General features: G+C 48.1%; 1 protein-coding gene across 11 annotated transcripts in view; it reads right to left on the bottom strand.

Moving 5' to 3' along the window:
• Nucleotides 1–376: 376 nt before the first annotated feature.
• Nucleotides 377–22,999, bottom strand: part of CSK (C-terminal Src kinase) — a 70,226-nt gene continuing 47,603 nt past the window's right edge. For 9 of the 11 annotated variants that reach the window (XM_081925680.1, XM_081925681.1, XM_081925676.1 and 6 more), the window contains 10 exons: nt 22,357–22,469; nt 19,585–19,804; nt 14,849–14,942; nt 13,474–13,539; nt 11,939–12,038; nt 9,160–9,250; nt 7,108–7,181; nt 4,742–4,937; nt 3,551–3,640; nt 377–1,729 (listed from right to left, as the gene is read on the bottom strand). In XM_081925680.1, coding sequence (XP_081781806.1) covers nt 1,547–1,729; nt 3,551–3,640; nt 4,742–4,937; nt 7,108–7,181; nt 9,160–9,250; nt 11,939–12,038; nt 13,474–13,539; nt 14,849–14,942; nt 19,585–19,804; nt 22,357–22,469 — 1,227 coding nt within the window. In that variant the 3' untranslated portion in view covers nt 377–1,546. The remainder of the gene's footprint in view (nt 1,730–3,550; nt 3,641–4,741; nt 4,938–7,107; nt 7,182–9,159; nt 9,251–11,938; nt 12,039–13,473; nt 13,540–14,848; nt 14,943–19,584; nt 19,805–22,356; nt 22,470–22,999) is intronic. The other 2 variants (XM_081925674.1, XM_081925679.1) reach the window with 1 other exon arrangement.

Here is a 22,999-nt window from a genome sequence, read left to right on the forward strand (position 1 = left end):
CAAGAGTGGGTGGCGTTTGTAGTGCTATATAGTCCCTCCCCCCGTGCCGCCCCATTCTCTGTGTCCCCCCCCCCATGAGGTTCACAGGCTCCTCAACGCAGGCTGACCATTTGGAGCAGAAGTCTCCAATCTCTCAAGGCTCAGGACTCACCTTTAACCTGCAAGTGCATGTGGGAACCCGTTTCTCAATTCTTTCGCCCTACATTCCATGGTGGTGGTGCCTTGGAGGACCCACTCGGGGATCTTGACCTACCAGTCAAAGTCCAGTGGATTTGGAGCCCTGTCATTTCTAACCAGGCAGCCCAGCCTCCTCCTCAAAACCACCCCCTGGTGCTTACAGATGCAGGGAAAAGATGACAACCAAGGCAGGAGCTGATACGTGTTCATATGGAATGATCTTTATTACAGTTTAATCTCACAGTTGGCAGCATTATATGAGCATAAAGCACTAGACAGGACTGGAAAAAGGCCTCTGGAGACAGCATGCAAACACTGTTTTTAAGCAAAGAAAACCCAAAAAAACCCAATAGCCGTCCTTGGTGGCTTTGCGGTTTTAAACTTGCCCTGCCTTCATTTGGTTGGGGGTGGGGGGTGAGTTTGCTAAATTTCAGAGCGTGTTCTGTTTTCTTTTCTTCTTTTTTTTTTAACCTTTTTTATTATTACTTTAAAAAATAAGATTTGCAACTTTAGTAAAACCCAGCAAAACGGCTGATTTCCGGTGCAGTTTGAAATAACATTAAAAGGAACAAAAAATAAAAATAAAAACTGAACAAAAATCTTTTCTTTTTTAATAAAAAAAGGTGTGTTGTGGGCAGCGGGGGTGGGGTAAAAGATACTGGATTGGTAATTTGGGTATTTCCAGCAGTCACAGAAATACTGGGAGGGGAAGGGAAATCCCTCTGTCTCCCACACCTCATGGGGGCTCCCTCCCTCCTTCCCCCCCCAATCTTCCCATTGTTTTGGTGCTATGTGAACGTCTTACATCTCCCCATGAAAATGGGAGGCATGGAGGTCTGGTTCTGGGGAAGGAAGGGGGAAGGAAGGAGGCGCGGCGGGGGGCGGGGAGAGGCGCTTCTGTGAGGAGGGGGTCAAATGGGGGGGGAAGTGTGGGGTACATGCTACAAACGAACAGTCAGGGTCTCTCCCCGCTATAAGAGAACCGGGATTCCTACAGGACCAGGAGAAGATTTTGGGGTCTCCCATATTTTCTCTCTCCCTCGTGCGTCTACTGGTGACCCCACTGAAAAAGATATGGGGGAGCCTTTTCCACGGAGGAGGAGGGAGGAGGAGCCGGACCCCCACCCCACCCCCCCACCAGCTGGGGCACGGGGGTGGGGGGTAAATATGCACACAGTCCAATATGTTTCTCTAAATACAGTCCCTTGAGTGGAGGAATTCTGCATTCCTGGAGGGGTGGGGAAGAACCCCTCCCTCAGCCCCCTCGCCCGTTCTCCCCAACCCCCAGACGCATGGGCGTGGGAGGCGGGTCGCAGGAAGTGGTGGAATAAGAGGCGTGTCCAAGGGAAGCCCCACCCTCCCGCCCACCTCACAGGTAAAGCTCGCTGGCTTTGATATGCTCTAGCTGTTCCCGTAGTTGGTGGAAGGCGGGCCGGTGTGCGGGGTCCAAGGTCCAGCACTTCTTCATCACCTCGTAGACGATCTGAGGGCAGCCGTCGGGGGACTCCATTTTGTACCCCTTCTCCACGCGAGGGACTACATCCTTCAGAGGCTGCAAGGGGTGGGAGGAGAGGGAAACAAGATGAATTTGAGCTCTTAATGCAGAACATGCATTATATGAACTAATAAGCATATGACCTAATAAGCATTACTAAGATCTGATGGGATGAGGCTCATGACTGAAATATAGAAATTGAGAAGAAGAAGAAGAAGAGGAGGAGGAGGAGGAGGAGGAGGAGGAGGAGTTTGGATTAGATATCCCGCCTTTCACTCCCTTTAAGGAGTCTCAAAGTGACTAACATTCTCCTTTCCCTTCCTCCCCCACAACAAACACTCTGTGAGGTGAGTGGGGCTGAGAGACTTCAGAGAAGTGTGACTGGCCCAAGGTCACCCAGCAGCTGCATGTGGAGGAGTGGAGACCCGAACCCGGTTCCACAGATTACGAGAGTACCGCTCTTAACCACTACACCACACAGGTTATAGGGGTATAACCTATTCAAAAGGAATAGATCAAACAGGAAGGAAGGAGCAGCAGCATTATAAAGGATGTGTAAACTTGTGAAGAAATCCATGACCTGGAGTATGGAAAGCAGATTAAGAGTATATGGGTTAAAACAGGGGTCCCCAAACTAAGGCCCAGGGGCTAGATAAGGCCCGAGGGACTCATTTATCTGGCCTGCGGCACCACCCACTGCTGCCACCCACTCTTACTGGCGCTGCGCGGCTGCCCACTTCTGGGTCAGAGAAGCACCGCAAATAGCTTGTGCACATGCGCAAGCATTATTTCCGGTGCACATCCGGGTCGGAGGAGGCCCGTGCACATGCCGTTTCCGGTGCTCCTCCGACCCGAAAGTGTGCCGGAAATAGCATGTGCACAAGCGTATGGGCATGCGCTTCCCCGCCCGCCGCGCGATCGGCGCTGGAGACAGCGGCCTGAGGTACGTTTGTTGACCCCTGGGTTACAAATATAGGAGAGAAAGACAACAGTGACCTTACTGTGGGGGTCTGCTATAGATCACCAAGCCAGACTTGGATGGTGCCTTCCTTCAGCAGAGTACCAAACATTCAGAAATATTCATAGCAGACTTTGACTACCCTGATATCCATCAGAACTCAAACTCTGCCAAGAATATAAGGTCCAACAAATTCCTCCATTGTCTCGCTTACAGTTTCATTTCCCAGAAGGTAGAGGAAGCAACAAGAGGGCCATCTACCTTGGACCTCGTCCTCATCATCAGTGAGGAACTGATTGACGAAGTCTAAGTACTTGGAACCTTGGGAAGAAGTGATCGTACCCTTTTGGGTTTGATGAGACAGAGGCAGGGAAATCTGGGCGTAGTCAGATATGCATTCTGGATTTTAAGGCCAATTTCAAAAAGCTTAAGAAACTGCCGGGTGAGATCTCATGGTCAGAAATACTCAAAGAGAAGGGAGTCTAAGATGGGTGGGAGTTTCTTAAAGATGAACTATTTAAGACACAAAAGCCGAGAATTCCAACAAGAAAGAAAAGTGGGGGACATGTAAAGGAACCACTGTGGTTGCATAAGGAGCTTTCAGATGGGCTGAGATGTAAGAAGGCAGCGGTGTTGTGTGAGCAAATGCTCACATGTGCCTGAGGGATGCATGGGCATTGTGGGCCCGGCAGGTGAGCTGGAGGGGTGTGTGCACATAGGCCGCAAAGGGTGAAGGAGTCCCAAAACAGCTGGAGGGCCAAGTTTGGCCATCACTGCCCTAAGGCAACTCAACTGCTATGAGACGAGAAGGCAGAGCAAAAACGCAGTTGCTGCAAGAGTTGGCTGCAAAAAAAGGAGGGGAGGGACAGGATCCCTGTCGAAACATCAAAAGCCGCCCAAGCTGAGCTTCCGTCACTTACAATTCTCGGATAAGGCACTCGCCCAAAGGAGTAGATTTCCCAGAGGAGGATCCCAAAGCTCCAGACGTCGGACTTGGTGGAAAATTTCTGCTAAGAGAGAGGAAATCCATCGGTGAGGGAAATGGTTCCTGGGGGTGGCGAGATACTCCCCAAGCCTGGAGATTATCACACAGCCTCTCCCCACAGTGGTGGATTTGGGCTCTCAAATTTCAGCAGCAGCACCCTCTGCCTCTTGCGCTCTGCTCCACAGCACTGTTTGGGTGCCCCCCCCAGCACAGCAGCCAGCGCAACCGAACCAGTCATGCCGTGTCCTAAAACCACCTCTGCTCGCCACCCTCTTTTTGGGGAACTGGATTTTAGCACTTTCCCAAATAATAATAATAATAATAATAATAATAATAATAATAATAATAATTTATTTATACCCCGCCCATCTGGCTGGGCCTCCCCAGCCACTCTGGGCGGCTTCCATAAAAACCAAAAATACAGTAAAATATCACACGTTAAAAACTTCCCTGAACAGGGCTGCCTTAAGATGTCTTCTGAATGTCAGGTAGTTGTTTATCGCTTTGACATCTGCTGGAAGGGCGTTCCACAGGGTGGGCGCCACTACCGAGAAGGCCCTCTGGCTGGTTCCCTGTAGCTTTGCTTCTCGCAATGAGGGAACCGCCAGAAGGCCCTCGGCGCTGGATCTCAGCGTCCGGGCAGAACGATGGGGGTGGAGACGCTCCTTCAGGTATACTGGACCGAGGCCGTTTAGGGCTTTAAAGGTCAGCACCAACACTTTGAATTGTGCTCGGAAACATACTGGGAACCAATGTAGGTCTTTCAAGACCGGTGTTATATGGTCTCGGCGACCGCCCCCAGTCACCAGTCTAGCTGCCGAATTCTGGATTAAAAGCCACCAAATGCCCCCCAAACTACACCCAGCCTCCTCTGCAGAACATGAACTAATATAGCTCATGACTGATCAAGTCCATTTTGCAAATCATGCTCATGCCGGCCAGCAGGGGGTGGGGCCTGGGAAGGGGCGCCCCTGCCCTCCAAGAGTCAGTCCCAGGGGCTGAAGAGAGGGGGAAGGAGGGCACCGCTTGCCCCCCAGGTTGAGGTTCCTCACGCTGGACAGACGGTCATGCCTGTGTCTGTGATGGCTCGCCCCCCCCTTCAGGTCACCCCCGTGTTGTGCCGAACCTTTTCTCTAAGTGCTTCCGGCGCCGTCCATTTCACTGGCAGCTTGCCCGTGTCCTGGGTTGACGAGGCTTCTTTCGTCAGCCCGAAGTCACTGACTTTGGCAATGTTGTCTTCCGAGACCAGGACATTCCGCGCTGCCAAGTCCCGATGGACGAAGTTGTTTGCCTCCAGGTACGCCATGGCTTCACAGACGTCTCTGTGTGGGGAGAACAGGCAGGCAAGACTCAGGAAAGGGAGCTGTTGCTCCAGGAGATGATGACAGCACAGAGCTGTCTCCCTGCACGAGCCTCTTGGCAGACAAGACCTGCGAGTGAGGCTCTGCTCTGAATTGCAACTTGCAGCACAGGTTGGATTGCAAAGCAGGGCCTGTTTCTGTGGTGGCCCCCAGGATTTGGAATGCCCTGACCACATTCTCTTTCTTTGTATGTAGGACCAAAATACACTTTACCTTGGTTCTGCCGCTGTTGTATTCTGCACTGATTATCTGTGTTAATTAGTGCTTGCATCTGTTAAACCGTTGCATAATCCTATTTATTTTATTTTTTACATGAAAAGTAGTGCGGACATTTTAAGACTGAATGATTGAAACGTTATCATTACAGGCCGTAGTTTTGACACTGTGATGAAAGGCCCATCAATCACCTGACATTCAAATCCTTCCCAGCATCTCCTTATCCATTTTCCTCTGTTTTAAGCTCCTGTGAACACACACTATCACCCCCAAGAAGATTCTCCTGTGCTTCTAGATGCGTCCTCCAAATGATTAGCTGGGAAGATAGAAAGCTGCCTTATACCAAAATAACAACAGTTGTTTATTTCTAACAACAGTTATAAGGTTGAAGCGACCTCAGCGTCAGAGTATCTGATGAAGTGTGTACAGTGGTACCTCGGGTTACAGACGCTTCAGGTTACAGACTCCGCTAACCCAGAAATAGTACCTCAGGTTAAGAACTTTACCTCTGGCGGCGCAGCAGCAGCAGGAAGCCCCATTAGCTAAAGTGGTGCTTCAGGTTAAGAACAGTTTCAGGTTAAAAACGGACCTCCGGAACAAATTAAGTACTTAACCCGAGGTACCACTGCATTACACAAGAAAGCTCATACCTTGAAAGCTTATATTTAGTTGATCTTTAAGGTGCCACTGGAATTATTAAAAAAGATTTTTTCATCTTGTTATTTATTATACCAAAACAGTCCATTACTTCATCTAGGTTAGTTCTGTCTACACTGATTGGCAGCAGTTCTGCAGAGTTCCAGGCAGGAGTGTCTCCCAGCTGCCATTGGGACTGAACCTGGTAGATCTCTGCATGGAATGCATGTGGCTCTTGCCTGCAATTTTAAAACCAGAGTGTCTGGCACTGTATAATGCTGTGGGCAATTGATTAAAATGCATGTGATTTAAGCCTCAACAGGTATTCAAGGTGGGCCACAGAATGCAGTAAGAGAATGCGGAGCTGCAAAAAAGGCAAAACATTATCTGAAAAGTATACTAACAATTTTTTATCGCTGGCCAGATGCCAAAAATGTACAACAGGGATGAGCAACAAGCAGCCCACAAGCTAAATCTGGCCTGGCCAGGGTTCCTATTTGGCTGGCAAGGCTGTTTTCCCCAAACCATGCTCACATCTGACGTTGCACACGGTGCCCAAGAAGCACTCAGCTGTCAGGTGCTTAGGGAAGTGTTGTGCAAGGGGTGTTGGTGGGTGGACATGTCAACCCACCTGCCAACCATGTGATGTTATGAGGGCTCCATGTGGCTGACAGGCGGGCTGCCCCATCCACCCATCAAAATTATCCCATTGGGGTGGGGCTAGGTAATGACCCAGCTGCCAAGGTCACAGAACAGTTTTCTTGAGGGTGTGGTTGAACATGCCTCCTCCAGCCGAGTTTTAAGGGGGGGGTCTCATTCCAAAATCATGCATGTCCATGTGAAGACGGTTATGCTGACACATGGTTTTATGCACTGCCGATCTGCCCTCTGTGCAGACATTTATATAACCAATCCACCGCCAACATCTCAGCTAGAATGTGACTTTTCTCCTTGCGGATCAAGACAAACTGGCGACTGAAAAGGCAGCAACAGTTCTAACAACTGCCAATAACATAAAACGGTTGACCCACAATGATCCGCTCTTGATTTTTAAACTGTGTGACTTTACATTTAGCTTTTGGCAATTTTATCTGCTTAGTGATGTTTGCATATGTTTGTACCTGGCACCCAAATTGCAATGGTTGGTGGCTGTTGCAAGTATCTCTCTGTCTCTATTGATGCATCTGTCTACACACAAACAAGTTCTGATTGTTGTTTTGTGCAGGCACAGATCCTGCCAGGTGGGTGGGTGGCCTTGTCTCGCCAGTGCCATACTTACAAGGAGAACTTCAGCAGACATTCTCCCCCTAGCACAGACCTCCCTCGGGAGCGAAGGTAATCGACTAAACTTCCCTGCAGACAAAGAGAAGTGGGAAGAGAAGGGTTAATGCAGGGTTGGGGGGTCAAGTATGGAGCACAACTCTCAGCCCATTACAAATCTGGTCTGGGGTGTTTTTTTCCAGCTAAGCAGAGGCTGCAAGGCACATCCTGGCCTCACCAGCCAGCTCTCTCTCTCTCTCCTTAGTCACCAAGGCCTCTTTTGTTACACAAATTTTAACATACATACATAGGAGCCCGCCCCCTCAAAAAAACCCCAATCCTTCACCCTTCAAAATTAGGAAATATTCCCTGAAAAAAGACATCTGAGTACACAGAACCTTCCCAAAAGCATCTTGGCCTTCTTAATAGCCCCAGATATTTTCTTTGCAGAAGAAGGAAGTATCTTGGGAAACCCTTCCCAATAGTTCTTTTCACTTGCAAATCCTTTCCAATCCTGTAAACAGACAAACCTCTTGGAATGAATGGGGTACCCCTCTGCAAAACTGTTATGGCAAGTATCTGTTACAAAGGTCATCTTCTGGGTATGAATGGGGGTTGGCCTTTATGGTTAACATAAAGTTCCAAAAGAATGGCCCAGATTGGCAAACACAATCAGGTATATTGACAGACAGGGAACAAGCCACATTCTCAACTTTCTGTTGCAGACAGCCTCTTTCTGTGATCTGGTATGATACTTTTGGGTGGTCTTTGGCTAAGGAGTTGGGCAATCTCTAAAGCCTTTAAAAGTTGTTACACACTCAGTATTATAGGCGAGGAGATTAATAGGCTAGATGTTAAATCATTTTTATATGCAACAACTGCGGCAAGAGTATTGATAGCCCAGAAATGGAGACAAGAAGAAATTCCGATGAAAGGAGAATGGCAGACAGAATTAATGGACTATGCAGAATTAGACAAAATGACAGGAAGGACTCGAAACCTGTGGGACCAGAGATTTGCAGAAGATTGGAAGAAATATACGAACTATTTGAAGAGCAACTGTAATCAACAGATTACGCTAGTAGGACTACAATAAGCTTTGTAAGGAGATATGTATGAAGCATTGCAAAGCAGAGAAAAAATAGATATATTAGTTATGAATTAAATGTGGAAGTTAGAAATGTATATTTAGTGAATAGATTGCAAAATTTTCAGATGTGATTGATGGAAGTCAAAAAAATGGTATAAGATATGAAAGTATGTTTAATTACTGTTCAAAATGATATGTTGGATTTGGATATTCCACAAAAGAGGAAGGGTCTCTTTTTATATGCGACGGCGGCAGCAAGAGTTTTGATTGCAGCAAAATGGAAGAGTAATGAAATCCCCTCTATACAAGATTGGATCCAAAAGCTGACAGAATATGCCGAATTAGATGGTTTATCAGAAAAAATAAAGAATAAATCAAAACAGGAATTTGTTTCTAAATGGGAGGTTTTCAAAGAATATCTGAAAAATAAATATAGTAGTTTAAATTCTGTTGCAGCATTCAAGGAACTTCAGTAATAGTTGCTAGGTAAATAGAAGAAATTAGATATATTGAGAATAAGTTTAATTATGAAAAAATGTGTATTGGCAATAAGTAATATGAATTTGAAATACGGAATAGACGGGAGGTTGGGTCTTTAGTGTTAAGACCAATAGATGTTTTATTGTTTGCCAAGAAAATTATGTGTCTATGGTTATTTTTGTAATTTGTGTGTAATTTGGTATTTGTGTTTTTTTGTGTGTTTTTTCCCTAGTTGTATAAATAAATTTTCCAAAAAAAAGAAAATAAAAAAGAAAAGGAAATGATATGTTGAAAAACTAATTAAAATTTATTATTATTTTTTTAAAAAATCAGTTCACCATGTTTTTATACAGCAGTCGTGCCCCCCACCCTTTGATCAGGCCACGGTCCGGCCGTGGGTCCTGCCCAGCTGCTGAAAACTGCCTGGTAGGCTGGCTCGGCCTTTTGAGCCCCCCTGGCCAGCAGCACCATCAAGCCCCCAGGGCGGCACCAGCCCCTTACCTTTGCCATGTACTCTGTGACGAGGTAGAGGCCGCCCTTCTCCTCCACAATCACCCCCAGCATCTGAACCAGGTTGCTGTGCCGGAGCTGCCTGCAATAAGATTGGCCCGGGAGGGAGGGAAGAGAAGGCGTCACCCACAGGCCACTGGCTGCTATCAGAGGCAGCGCAGTGTAGTTGTACAAGTGTCAGTCTAGGAGCCCTTCAGACCAGGGTTCAAATCCCCACCCCACTCAGACATGAAGCTTACTAGGTGGCCTTGGCCCAGTCACCACCGTTTGAGGAATGCTCTCCCCAGGGAGGTGTGGCTGACACCTCCATCACACACCTTAAGGCGCCAGGTGAAAACGTTCCTGAAAATGTTTGGCTGGTTGTTATTCTAACAGCCTTTTAAATGTGTTTGTGGGAGGGGGTTTATTGTTTTGTTTTGTATGTTTTTTGCTTTTATCCTGTATTTTTGTCTTGTGAAACGCCCTAAGATCCTCAGATGAAGGGCAACATAGAAATTCAATAACTACCGTATTTTTTGCTCTATAAGACGCACTTTTACCCTTCTAAAAAGGCGAAATGTGTGTGCATCTTATGGAGTGAAAGCAGGCTGCACAGCTATCCCTGAAGCCAGGAGAGCAAGAGGGATTGGTGCGCACCGATCCTTCTTGCTCTCCTGGCTTCTGGGATAGCTGCCCGAAGCCTCTTCAGGGCAACGGGAAGAATGCTCCCCCTGCCCTGAAGAGGCTTGGCACGGCTATCCCAAAAGCCAGAACAGCAAGAGGGATCGCTGCTTTCGCTGCGCAGTGATCCCTCTTGCTGTTCTGACTTCGCTTTGCTGGAGAGGCGCTGCGCAGAGAGGGAAAAAATTTTTTTTTGTTTTGTTCTCCTCCTCTAAAACTAGGTGCGTCTTATGGTCGGATGCGTCTTATAGAGTGAAAAATATGGTAAGTAGATGACTGGTACCCCAGGGAGGCCTCCCTACACTCATCTCTCAGAAGAATGTCAGGGAGGACACAGAATGCTGCCCTAGACTAGAGTTGGAGCTCCCAACAAGGCCTGGTAGCTATTCCTCGGGGGCTTCAGGTGTGAATCTTTTCCATCTCCACTTGGAGATACCATCGTGGACTGAACCTGGGATCTTCTGCAGGCACAGCAGGTGCTGAGCTGTGGCACCGGTTCAGGGTCTAAGCCATGCAGAAGTCAGACTGGAGCCCTGAAGCCAGCACCCTTCTCACAACTCTGGAGCAACCCGGGTGCTTACTCTGGGAGAAATCCCATGCGGACCTACTGACTGGCTCTTGCCTCCATCCTCAGTGCTATCAATCCCACTTCCTTGGGCAAACCTCCGTGTCAAGCTGCAGCCCTGCAGATGTTGTTGGACTCCAACTCCCGTTCATAGAATCCTAGAAACGCAGAGATGGAAGGGACCCCAGGGGACATCCAGCCCAACCCCAGGAATCAGAGCTAGAGAATCCTCGACAGATGGCCAGCCAAGCTCTGCTTAAACTCAGCCAGCATGGCCAATGGCCAGGGGGAATAGTTGTTCCCAGCACTATGCCAGCCTCCCTTGGACGTATCTGTCCTTCACCTGATGATTCGGCCCTGCCTGTTTTTTAAAGAGACAGACAGAGAGAGGGAGAGGCTGGACCAGAGGCAAAGGCACCCTCATCTCTGAAGCCAGCTGCCTCAAGGAAGAGAGACAGCGTGGTGCAGTGGTTGGAGAGACCCTGCTCAGCCACCAAGCTCCCTGGGTGTCATTGGGGCCAGTACTCTTGCCTGTCACCCTAGCCTACCTCACAGGTTCGTTGTGAGGATAAAATGTGGAGGACTAGAACTATGTCCTACCATCCCGATCTCCTTGGAGGAAAGAAGGTAGGGTGTAAATGTGATATATAAATAAAGAGATCATCCCCCGTAATCTCAGGCTCACCTGGGCAAGGCAACACCAGGAGGATAGTCTGTGATGGTGGCCCTAAAAGGACTCCCTGCAGCCCCTCCCCCGCTTCTTTCGGGAGGCCTCTGACCCTCCAAAAGTTACATATTTTTCAGGACCCACCCTAATCCCATGAGTGTAATTAGTTTTTAACGCTGGGTTTTTAAAAATAGTAACACCCTAGTGGTCCCGGGCCCTAAGGAAGTCAGATTAGCCTCAACCAGAGCCAGGGCCTTCTCAACACTGGCTCCAGCCTGGTGGAATTCTCTGTCCAATGAGACCAGGGCCCTGCAGGATCTGATTTCTTTCCGCAGGGCCTGTAAGACAGAGTTGTTCCGCCTGGCCTTTGGCTTGGAATCAACTTGATCCCCTCCCCCTCTTCCTTTTTCCTTTCTCCTTCTGTGATGGAACTCCTATTTGGGGACTTCCCTGGCTTTTTTCTGGCCCACGTAGGACCAGTCTGGATAGTTGGCCTTGGTGAAGAAAGACTTGACGTTTTCATCCCCAAAAATGGTTTTTGATTTGGGTTCCTACTGAAATGAGGCTGCATTTTAATGTTGTATTTTAATCTTGTTTTTAAGTTGTATTTCAATCAAGTGTTTTTATACTGGTGTTAGCCGCCCTGAGCCTGGTCTTGGCTGGGGAGGGCAGGGTATAAATAAGAAATAATAATAATAATAATAATAATAATAATAATAATAATAATAATAATTAAAGGGCTGCCACCAGCCCTGGGACCATAAGGCGAAATAAAATGAATCAATGAAAATTATCCCTTAAGCTTCTGCCATCATCAACGTGCCTTTGCTCTCATGCAGGGCTCCCCCCCACCCCCCCGCCCCCCCACCAGCACTCACGTCATCACTGAGGCCTCGGCCAGGAAGGCCTGGGCGGTGGCGTCGTTCTTGATGCACTTCACGGCCACCTTGTTCCCATGGTAGTCGCCCAGCATCACATCTGGAAAGGAGAAGGGCAATCTGAAGGGGGACGTGCAGGGCTGGGAGACGCGAGCACAGGTCAAGGTTCCTTGAACCCAGCACCCTGCTTCCAGGGAACAGCATCCAGGTGCCCCCGGGGTGGCTCACAGCTCAGGCCATTAAGCCACCCTCTGTTCTACCTGAAGCTGAGGTTTGGGCCGATAAAGGGGCTTCTTCGCACAGCACAGAGTTAAACAGTGGAACTCCCTCCCACATGAGTCCCACTAGATGACTTTAAAAGGGAATTGGACAAATTCGTGGTGGAGGAGAAGGCTGTCAATGGCTCCTGGCCAGGATGGCTATGCTGTGCTCTCCACACTCAGAAGTACTAAATGCTTCTGAACAGCAGTTGCTGAGAGCCACAGGACGGGGAGGGCCATTGGCTCTCACATAGCTTATGTCCGGGGAGAGAACAAAAGTCCACAGCCCTTTCCCTTTCCCTTAAGGGAGGAACATAGGAAGGATGCCTCACACGGAGTCAAATCACCTTGGCTCAAGGTGGTTTTACCCTGACTAGATAGATAATTTATTACGGTCAAAGACCAGCTCACGTATCATAACACAATAAAAACAGCGTTCATAAAGATAAAATATACAATCGTAGCAGAATGCAGCAATAGCTCATGAGTTAAAACTGAGATATATACATACAGTGGTACCTCGGGTTAAGTACTTAATTTATTGCAGAGGTCTGTTCTTAACCTGAAACTGTTCTTAACCTGAAGCACCACTTTAGCTAATGGGGCCTACCGCTGCCGCCGTGCCGCTGGAGCACGATTTCTGTTCTCATCCTGAAGCAAAGTTCTTAACCTGAGGTAATATTTCTGGGTTAGCAGAGTGTGTAACCTGAAGCATACGTAACCTGAGGTACCACTGTACACCCGTACAACTGAGATTTGGGCTACCATTAAAAAAATGACCCTGAGGCGTCCCAAAGGGCGACAACAGCTGGCTGGATCAGACTCATGGCCCATCTAGTCCAGCATCATCTTCTCACAGCGGCCAACCAGATGCCTGCGGGAGACCAGCAAGCGGGATTCGAACACAAGCCCTCTTCTCTCCTGTGGCTTCCAGCAACTAGTAACCAGGAGCATTGCTGCCTCTGGCCGTAGAGGCAAAGCACAGACATGATGGCTAGCAGCCACCAATAGCCCTCTCCACCATGAAATCTGCCTAATCTTTTAAAGCCACCTCTAGGTTGTTGGCCATCACTGCCTCCTGCAAAAGGGAGTTTGGTAGTTTAAAGAAGTCCTTTATTTTACCTGTCCCAAATCCTTGAGCATTCAGCTTCATGGGATATCCATAAACTTTGACCATGACCCTTAACAGAGCCGGGGGGGGGTGCCTGACTTCCCCAGCTGCCAGGAGAAGAAAGATCTCCCTGCGCCATCACTTGCTATCACTGCCCGACTCACCTCCGAACTCCCCTTTCCCGATGATCTGCAGCAGTTTCAAGTCCTTCATGTTGAGGGACCACCCGCCTGGAAGAGGGCAGAGATACACAAAGGGGGAGGAAGTCAAATAATAATAATAATAATAATAATAATAATATTTTAAAGTAATATTTATTAAAGGTTTTTTAAAATTATAAAAAAGAAAAAACAGAAAAAAGAAATAGACAAAACAGAAAAATAGAAAGAAAAAATACATCCATCATTCTCAAATTTTTAACTTTCATTACTGTAATGGTTGTGAGGGGTTACTTGTGCGTAAATTGCCTTCGGTTCAGTTAGTTTGCTTGCCCAACCATGCTTAGGGTCAGAGCTCGCCCTCCGTGACCTGTTAGTCACTTGCAGAATCCGAGAGTGGGCGTCTCTTGAACCTCTTCCAGCATAAAAGCTGTTTGACCCCGAGTCTCCTCCTATGTTCCCTGCGCGGAACGCGTCTGCGCAAGTAAGGGGAAGGCAGGGGCGTGCCAGCGCTCTCTCCACTAGTCTCGGGTGAAGGGTCTTGGAGCCCTGTCACCAATTCCTCCATCTCCCTCTCTTCTCTATTGGTGTTACGCTGAATTCCTTCCCCCATGCTGGTCCCCTCTCCGGCATCGCTCGGGAGCCCTGCCTCCGCTTCTCGCTCTGATGTCAGTTCCCTGACAATTACCTTCTTTCTTTGACCTCCTCCTCCTCCCCTTTCTTGTATCCTGGTTAATAATTATCACAGCAAATCCTTTCCATAGTTCACAATATTTTGTCCTTACATTATCTTAATCTATTTTCATCTTGTCTTATAGCAAACCTTAAAACTTAAAACTTAAATCATATTTTTACCAACATCTCATAGCCATATCCTTAACCTAATTCTTTAAACATTTTTATTAGAACCAAGTAGTTCCATTTCAACATTTTTCTAACATTCATCAATTATTTTAAAACACTCCTAATGACAAAAAAAAAAAGTAAAACAGTCCAATCTTCATCCAGCGTCCCTTCCTCCTGGTCCCGGATTTTGTCAGTCCTTTTTGTCCCATTAATCTAGCGCATTAACCTGGTATCCTTATGTCCGAGGCCCTCAAGTCTCTTCCATGTCCCCTCCGCGACTCTTCTTCATATTTTCCTTTCACTCGTGGGAACTCCAGCTTAGTAATGTTTTTGACCCTTTTCAGCAGATCAGCCCCATAATAATAATAATAATAATAATAATAATAATAATAATTTATTTATTCCCTGCCCTCCCCAGCCAAGACCAGGCTCAGGGCGGCTAACAACCAATAATAAAAACAAATAAGCCGTGCGCCAACTCCCACGGGAGCCCAGCCCAGCCAAAGGGCCTGCCCAATCCTGGCGCCATGCTCACCTCGTGAGAACTCGTCCTGAGCAGCCACTGTGCCCTCCATGACCTTTGGCTTGATGAGGCGAGTGCAGAGCCCGTCAGGATCCGAGGTGTAATGCTGCCAAGTGGATGGGGAGGGGGCACAGGGGGAAGAGAACGTCAGATCAAACCAGAGTCCAGCACCCGGATGCCCCTTCCCCACCCAGAGGAGCAGGCTGGCTTGGGTGCTGCTGCTCGAAGGCACCCTGAACGCCTTTTCACAGGGCATCCACCAGGCCCTTACTGAGCACCAGCCCTGAGCACCTCTGCAAAGGAGGACTGGCCCCCTTGACATGCTCGCCAGGAGGTGGGGTTGGACTCGCCGCGGCAAACGGAACTGCTGAAACCCAGGAAACTGCCGCTCTGACTCTCTGAAAAGAACATGCTCCAAAATAAGACTAAGAGCACATATTGATATAGGAATGTATTAGATAATATGTAAAGAAATATACAGGGACGCGGGTGGCGCTGTGGGTTAAACCACAGATCCTGGGACTTGCCAATCAGAACGTCGGCGTTCGAATCCCCGCGATGGGGTGAGCTCCCATTGCTCAGTCCCTGCTCCTGCCAACTTAGCAGTTCAAAAGCACATCAAAGTGCAAGTAGATAAATAGGTACCACTCCGGCAGGAAGGTAAACGGTGTTTCCGTGCGCTGCTCTGGTTCGCCAGAAGCGGCTTAGTCATGCTGGCCACGTGACCCGGAAGCTGTACGCCGGCTCCCTCGGCCAATAAAGCGAAATGAGCGCCGCAACCCCAGAGTCGGCTACGACTGGACCTAATGGTCAGGGGTCCCTTTCCCTTTACCTAAAGAAATATACAATAATAAGAGTACATTCATTTGTAAAAAAGGAATATACAACAGGAAAGACAGGAAGTCTAGTGTGTTGGTATGTATATTATTGGAGGGGGAAATTGTTTTTGTTTTTTCTCTTTGTTCTTTCTTTTCTTTCATATTCTTTCTAGGTATATAAAATTTGTATATAATTTATGTAAACATTTTGGAAATTATATTATACTAAGTCCTGTAATGTAATATGACAACGCTTACCGATGTAATATAAGAATGTTAACAAATAAATAAAATGCAAATTCAAAAAAGAAAAAAGAAAAGAAAAGCACATGCTCCACCCCCCGGCTGCAGCCCCTTCGTGCTACCTCCTCTCACAACTGCAGAGCTGCCACATCAGAGTCGAGTGACTCCTGGCCCGGAAAATGACTGCCAGAGCAGCGAAGGCTGGCACTTGAGGGCAAGCGGGCAGCAGCAGCACCAACCTGAAGGAGCGTCTCCACCCCCATCATTCTGCCCAGATACTGAGGTCCATCGCCGAGGGTCTTCTGGCGGTTCCCTCACTGCAAGAAGCCAAGTTACAGGAAACCAGGCAGAGGGCCTTCTCGGTAGTGGCACCCGCCCTGTGGAACGCCCTCTCACCAGATGTCAAAGAGAACAACAACTACCAGACTTTTAGAAGACATCTGAAGGCAGCCCTGTTTAGGGAAGCTTTTAATGTTTAATACGTTATCGTATTTTAGTGTTCTGCTGGAAGCCGCCCAGAGTGGCTGGGGAAACCCAGCCAGATGGGCAGGGTATAAATAATAAATTTATTATTATTATTATTATTATTATTATTATTATTATTATTATTATTATTACCTCTGCTGCCCCCACATGCCTTCTTATCTGAAGTCAGTGGTCCCTGCCTGTTGCCTCCCCTCCCCCCCTTTGCCTCGGTGCTGCTTTTGCAGAACTCACCCAGGAGGCGGAGGAGGGTGGCAAAACTACAACTGGCAGTTTGCCATTGTCCGCCTACCTCTACGCCCGCTGCTTTCCAGCAGCCACCACAGTCCCAAAGGGACAGCTCTGCAAGTTGCAGGAAAATCAGCAAGCAATCTTGTGGTCAGATTTCTTGTGCTGGAAGACTCTGAAGCAAACACGGCCCTGGATTGGTTAGTCTTCCAGAGAGGCGTCACAAAGTTTTTTGGGATAGGAAAAGCCCAAAGGCAAAAACATGGAAGCTGGGCAAAGGTGGGAAGGAGTTTGGGGTAGAATCTCTGTCTTTGGAACTCCCTCCTAGAGAAGCCAAACTGGCTCCCTTTTTGCTGTGCTTCTCACAGCAGCTGAAGAATTCCTTGTTCCGACAGGCTTTTGGGAACTGACTGTTTCTCTGGAAAAGGCTGGTGCGGTGATGTTTTTATTATAGTTATCTGAATGTTTTAATACATCATATGACAGAGTGTTTTAATTCTATTAATTGTTTTTTTAATGTTTGGTGCCTCTGTTTTTAGCTGATTCTATTTTATCTGTAAACTGCCTTGAGTACATGTCTGGGAAAACGGTGGGATATTAATAATAATAATAATAATAGGGAAAAGATGTAGGCGCTGGGCTCTCCTCCAGGTCCTCGAGGGCTGGGAGTTTTGAGGCCTTGCAGAATCCCTTTGAGACGGGGCTGCAGCTCAGCAGAGGAGCATTACTTTGTGTGCAGAAAGAGACAGGAGTTACTCTCCTCCAGCATTTCCATGGAGAAAGATGCCTTCTTGGTCTTTTTATTTATTAACATTTATACACCGCTTGATTGTAAAACAAAACAAAACCCTCAAAGAGTTTTGCAAAAAGATAAAAAAAGAAAATCAAGGGAAAAAAATTAAATATCCAAAAGGTTAAAATACAAAAACAGATTAAAATTCACACCAGCATTTCTAAGCTCATCTAAACAAGAATGTTTTCAGCAGGAGCCGAAAAAAAGAGTCTGGGGAAGGCGCTTGCTTGATCTCAAGAGGCAGGGAGTTCCAGAGTCTGGGTCCTGCCACACAAAACAACTGACTCTGTGCAAAGACAAAGCAGGCATCACACGGCCTTGAGCATCTTTTGTTTTTGTTTTTAGAGTGCTGATTCTACTGATATTCTGCTTTATTACGACTTACATTACTGTAGTTTTATTACTGAAAGTTGATGTTACTCATGCTTACAGTTACCCTATCTGTGGGCCATGATAATAAAAATAATTAAGTCTATTATATTTGAGAGAGGCTGAATGGTATATATACATATATACAGTGGTACCTTGGTTTACGAATCTGTTCCGGAAGTACGTTCTTAAACCAAAACCTTTCTTAAACCGAGGCGTGCTTTCCCTAATGAGGCCTTGCGCTGCCAGTGCCCTTCCACCGTTCAGATTTCGTTCTGAGACCGAGGTAAAGTTCTCAAACCAAGACACTATTTCTGGTTTTGCGGACTTTGTAAATCATATCATTCTTAAACCAGCCTGTTCTTAAACCGAGGTACCACTGTATATCCCAGCCAGATGGGTGTGGTAATAATAATAATAATAATAATAATAATAATAATAATAATATTCAAAGGTCTGTTGCACATCTAGCCTGGTTGCAGTGGCGGTAGGGGGCAGTAGGAGGTTGACAGTGGTCCACCGCCCTACATTCTGTGGGTTCTGCACTATTATTACCCCAGGAGAGCAGCTTGTGGGGGTGTCCTCCTCTGTCGTGTGAGAGGAGGCGTTTCACATGGGTTCACCTATTTGGAAGGAGGGCCCTGCTTCTTCCCCCCATCCCAGTAAGCACATGGTCCTCTCCACACACACACACACACACACACCCTGGCTGGGCCCCACACCTGCTCTGCAAGTAGGGCACTTTCGGAATTGCTCAGAGCATCTTCCTGCCGCTGCAAGAAACAGGAAACCCTCCACAAGTCTGAGCTTTGCAGGCTGTGACCGCTGAGCAACCCTCGGTGGAGGGCAGGGCCCCTGCTGATCTGGCAATGCATCTAGCAACAGCCCAGCTCCCTCATGCTGGCACAAAGGGTGGCAGCTCAGGGGCACAGCACTCCTGATTTTATTATTATTATTCTTTGATTTTATTGATACCATTCATTAACACACCATACAGAAAAAGAAAATAAAAATTCCATCACCGCCAAAGCAAAAAGAAGAGAATTAATACATCAACTAATAACCTTCAAAACATAAAAGAGGTCTTTTTCTATCGACCAGACTTCCCGTCTATTCCTTATGACAGATTCTGTATGATTTGTTCCCTGCCACTGCATAACTACGGTAGTAAAGGTAAAGGGGTCCCTGACCATTAGGTCCAGTTGTGACCGACTCTGGGGTTGCGGCGCTCACCTTGCTTTATTGGCCGAGGGAGCCGGCGTACAGCTTCTGGGTCATGTGGCCAGCAGGACTAAGCCGCTTCTGGCGAACAAGAGCAGCGCACGGAAACACCATTTACCTTCCCTCTGGAGCAGTACCTATTTATCTACTTGCACTTTGATGCGCTTTTGAACTGCTAGGTTGGCAGGAGCAGGGACTGAGCAATGGGAGCTCACCCCGTTGCGGGGATTCGAGCCGCCGACCTTCTGATCAGCAAGTCCTAGGCTCTGTGATTTAACCCACAGCAGTGCACGGAAACGCCGTTTACCTTCCCAACACAGTGCACTTTGACGTGCTTGCATAATGGCTGAATAAATGATCATAATGGCAGCAACCCCCTCTGGCCCACAGGTCAGACTCGGCCCACCTTTGGACCACGAGGCCGCTCAGAGGCAGGGCTGAAGCACACAAGTGGCAGGGCAGAACTGGCTCCACCGGTGCGTCTGCTGCCTGAACCTCGCTGTTGCCCCGTCCCAAAGGGACGCCGACACCGGGAAAGCGATTCTGCAACTCTGCCTGACTTGGCCCTGCTGCCCCGCTTGCTGAAGCCTCACCTCCACCAGCTGCATGAGGTTCTCAAAGTAGACTTCCTCGTCGATGCTGAGCTTGCTGGAGGAGTAGATGATCCGGTAGTGCTCCACCTTCCCCTCGCAGCTGACGCAGAGCGTGTAGTCCCCGGGGTAGTTGGTGCTCTCGCGCACCAGGAAGAGGCCCGTCTCCGGAGGGTAGAGGAGCCTCTCCGCCTGCTCCCGCGTGATCTTCCCATGGAACCAGCTGGGGGTGGGAAAGAGAGATGGGAAGGAAGAAAGAGTGACCACGGCAGTCTCCACGAAACCCATGTAGTAGTAGTAGTAGTAGTAGTAGTAATAATAATAATAATAATAATAATAATTTATTATTATTCGAATCCCCCCGCCCAGCCACTCTGGGCGGCTTGAAACAAAGATTAAAAATACATTAAAATATCACACATTAAAAACTTCCCTGAACAGGGCTGCCTTCAGATGACTTCTAAATGTTAGGTAGTTGTTTCTCTCTTTGACATCTGGTGGGAGGGTGTTCCACAGGGAGGGCGCCACCACCGAGAAGGCCCTCTGCCTGGTTTCCTGCAGGGAACCACCAGAAGGCCCTCGGAGCTGGACCTCGTAACCACAGGGCCCCTAGCACTGTAGGTCTGGAAGAGACCCAAAGGGCCACTCAGTCTAACCCCACCCCCCGCCCGACAACTCAAGAAACATGGCTAGCCATTTTTCTAACACTTCCATGAACAGCCTAGAGATTTAAAGCCGGTTGATGTACCTGTATGCTCAGGCGAGGTTTATTTGTTTGTTTATATTTACTATTTCCTTATTGCATTTATATCCCTGCTTCTCCAAGGAGCTCAAGCGGTGCGCATGGCTCTTCTCCCTGCTCCTTGTGGAATCCCCACAACAACCCTATGAGGCAGGTTAGGCTGAGAGGCAGCGACTGGGCCAAGCTTGCCCAGGTGAGCTTCATGGCTGAGCGGGGGGATTTGAACCCTGGTCTTTCCCAGGTCCTAGTCCTACACTCTAACCACTGGCTCTCCGGGCTCAAAGTTCCCACCTCTGTGCTAGCACCATTAGGAAGATGCAATGCGAGATCAAAAGTTTATCAAGGACTGGGGAAAGCTAGTGGAATATTGGGAATGTATAAGTGATAATGAAATAACGTTAGTGGCGTTTAAAGAAGCTCTGTAAAAATCTAAGAAATATTGTAAGAAAGAAAAACAGGTGTCGAAGGGTGTGCTAAAAGGCAATAGCAAATTTAGGAAATGTGTAATCAAAAAGTTTAATTCGGACGATTGTCAGAGAGGCTGAAGGAAGCCCAAAAACGAGAAAATTTGTTAAAGTTGTAATGTGGTACGATATGTATTTGTCTTGATGAAAATTAATAAAACATTATATATATATATATAAAAGGAAGATGCAATGCCTTCTGGTCTGTAATGCCCACACTGAAGGAAGGAAGGCTGCATCATACAGCCTCCAACAACTAGGAATTGATCCCCAAGCTAATACATTGTCATATCTGCAACTACATCTGTATCTGTATAGTTCTATTTATTGGCCTGCTGATTCCGCACATGCACAGAGCGCCTTCACAGAGAAAGAAGCAGGTCTGTTGTGTGCCAGCACCCCTGGGAGTCTTCCTGTCGTTTGTCTCGGATCAGGTCTTGCATGTCGTAAGAACCTGCAAAGCACCTGCTGGTTCAGGCCATTAGCTCACCTAGTCCAGCATCCTGTTCTCACAGAAGCCACCCAGAAGCAGGACCCGAGTGCGAAAGCATTCTCCAAATGTTGTTCCCCATTATCTGGTATTCAGGGATAGACTCTCCCTGGACATGGAGGCTCTGCTATCACAAGAAGAGCCCTACTGGATCAGGCCAAAGGCCCAGCTAGTCCAGCATCTTGTTCTCACAGCGGCCACACAGATGCCCCAAGGGGAAGCCCACAGGCAGGATCCGGTCTCAGGCCTCTCTGAAGAATACGCTGTTCTGCTAATCGAAATCCTGGAAAACGGCAGCCTTTCCCTTATTGCGGAATATACTGATCTGTGGACGACCTCGAGGGTGTCCATGGCCTGCACAACTCAACCCTAAGGGCTGCACCCCCCACGCCATAGCACTTCTCCTGCAAGCACAGACCGCTAGTCATCTAGTGCAGGACTCTGCAGAGTTTCAGGCAGGATTCTCCCCCAGCCCCACCTAGAGAGGCCGCTGAGGATCAAACCTGAGCTATGGGGAGCATGGGCGAAAGAGGCAGGAAGTGTGGGGTGCTTACTGAGGGGAGCTAAGGGCCAGCGCGGCGTCACAGACTGAGACAGAGAACTATACTAGTATATCTGCATTGAGATGCCCGCTCAAGTCATGCTGCCCTCTGGGTGGGCTTCTTCTTGGCACAGCCTAACTTGCAAAGCAGCTGTGAGGATAATAGGGAAGGGAGAGGAATCTGCATGTACTGAATGGGTGCTGGACCTTTCCCCAAAGGCCCTTGTGTTCATCTAGGCCAGGCCTCTCCAACCGGGTGCCCTCCAGCTCCCGTGATGCCTGTCTACTGGCCACACTGGCTGGAGCTGGTGGGAATTGGAGTCCCAATTGAGGCCAGATGCCCCAATCTAGAACCCCTCCCCAAATATCCTGGTGCTCTCAAGATGTTGCTAGATTATAACTCCCATGACATTGATGGGACTGATGGGAGTCCACAACACCTGGAGGGCACCAGGTTGGGAAAGGCTGATCCAGCCGCCTGCCCATGCCCTCCTCCAAAGCTCAGCTCAGCAGGCGTCTCCCGTCTGCCCGGACTCACGGCATCAGGCTGAGCTTGGTTCCGGCTTTCACCCCTTCCCGCTTCTGCACGTAGTTGGCTGGGATGATCCCCTCACGGCCCACTTTGTTCTTCGCTTTGTACCAGTTGGGATCCTGGCAAGAGAAAGCAATTGTGAGCGTAGAATCGTGGAGTTGGCAGGGACCACCAAAGGTCATGTAGACCAACCCCCTGAAAAGCAGCAATCACAGCAATCCTAGCGACTTTCCAACACCCCCAAAGGTGGACTCCTCCATCGTCTCCTCAGATGGATGCATGCAATGAATACATCCAGCGCTTTTTTCCTGGAAATAAAGGTGCCGGTACTGTGTATCCTTGAGCACCTCCAGAAAAAGGCACTGAATATATCTATATGCTGTTGTTCATTTAAAAGAAGACAGCGACCTATACATAATACAATTAAAACCATATAAAAATCTATGACCAGAAATCAGTGCTGTTTTTGTGGAACCCCCTTTTGTGCTGCACTTGGACAGTATATAAACATACAGAATCTCTTTCCTCCATCGTGGGCTATAACGGATGATTTACAGTCTCGGCTTCTTCCCCGATGGGGTTCATGTCCCATTCTGTTTTCCTCTCGAAATTCACAGCCACCAGGCAGCTCGACACTCTGCCAATGTTT

This window comes from Podarcis melisellensis (genome assembly GCF_964234715.1).
Source record: "Podarcis melisellensis genome assembly, chromosome: 9".
NCBI classification, from domain to species: Eukaryota; Metazoa; Chordata; class Lepidosauria; order Squamata; family Lacertidae; genus Podarcis; species Podarcis melisellensis.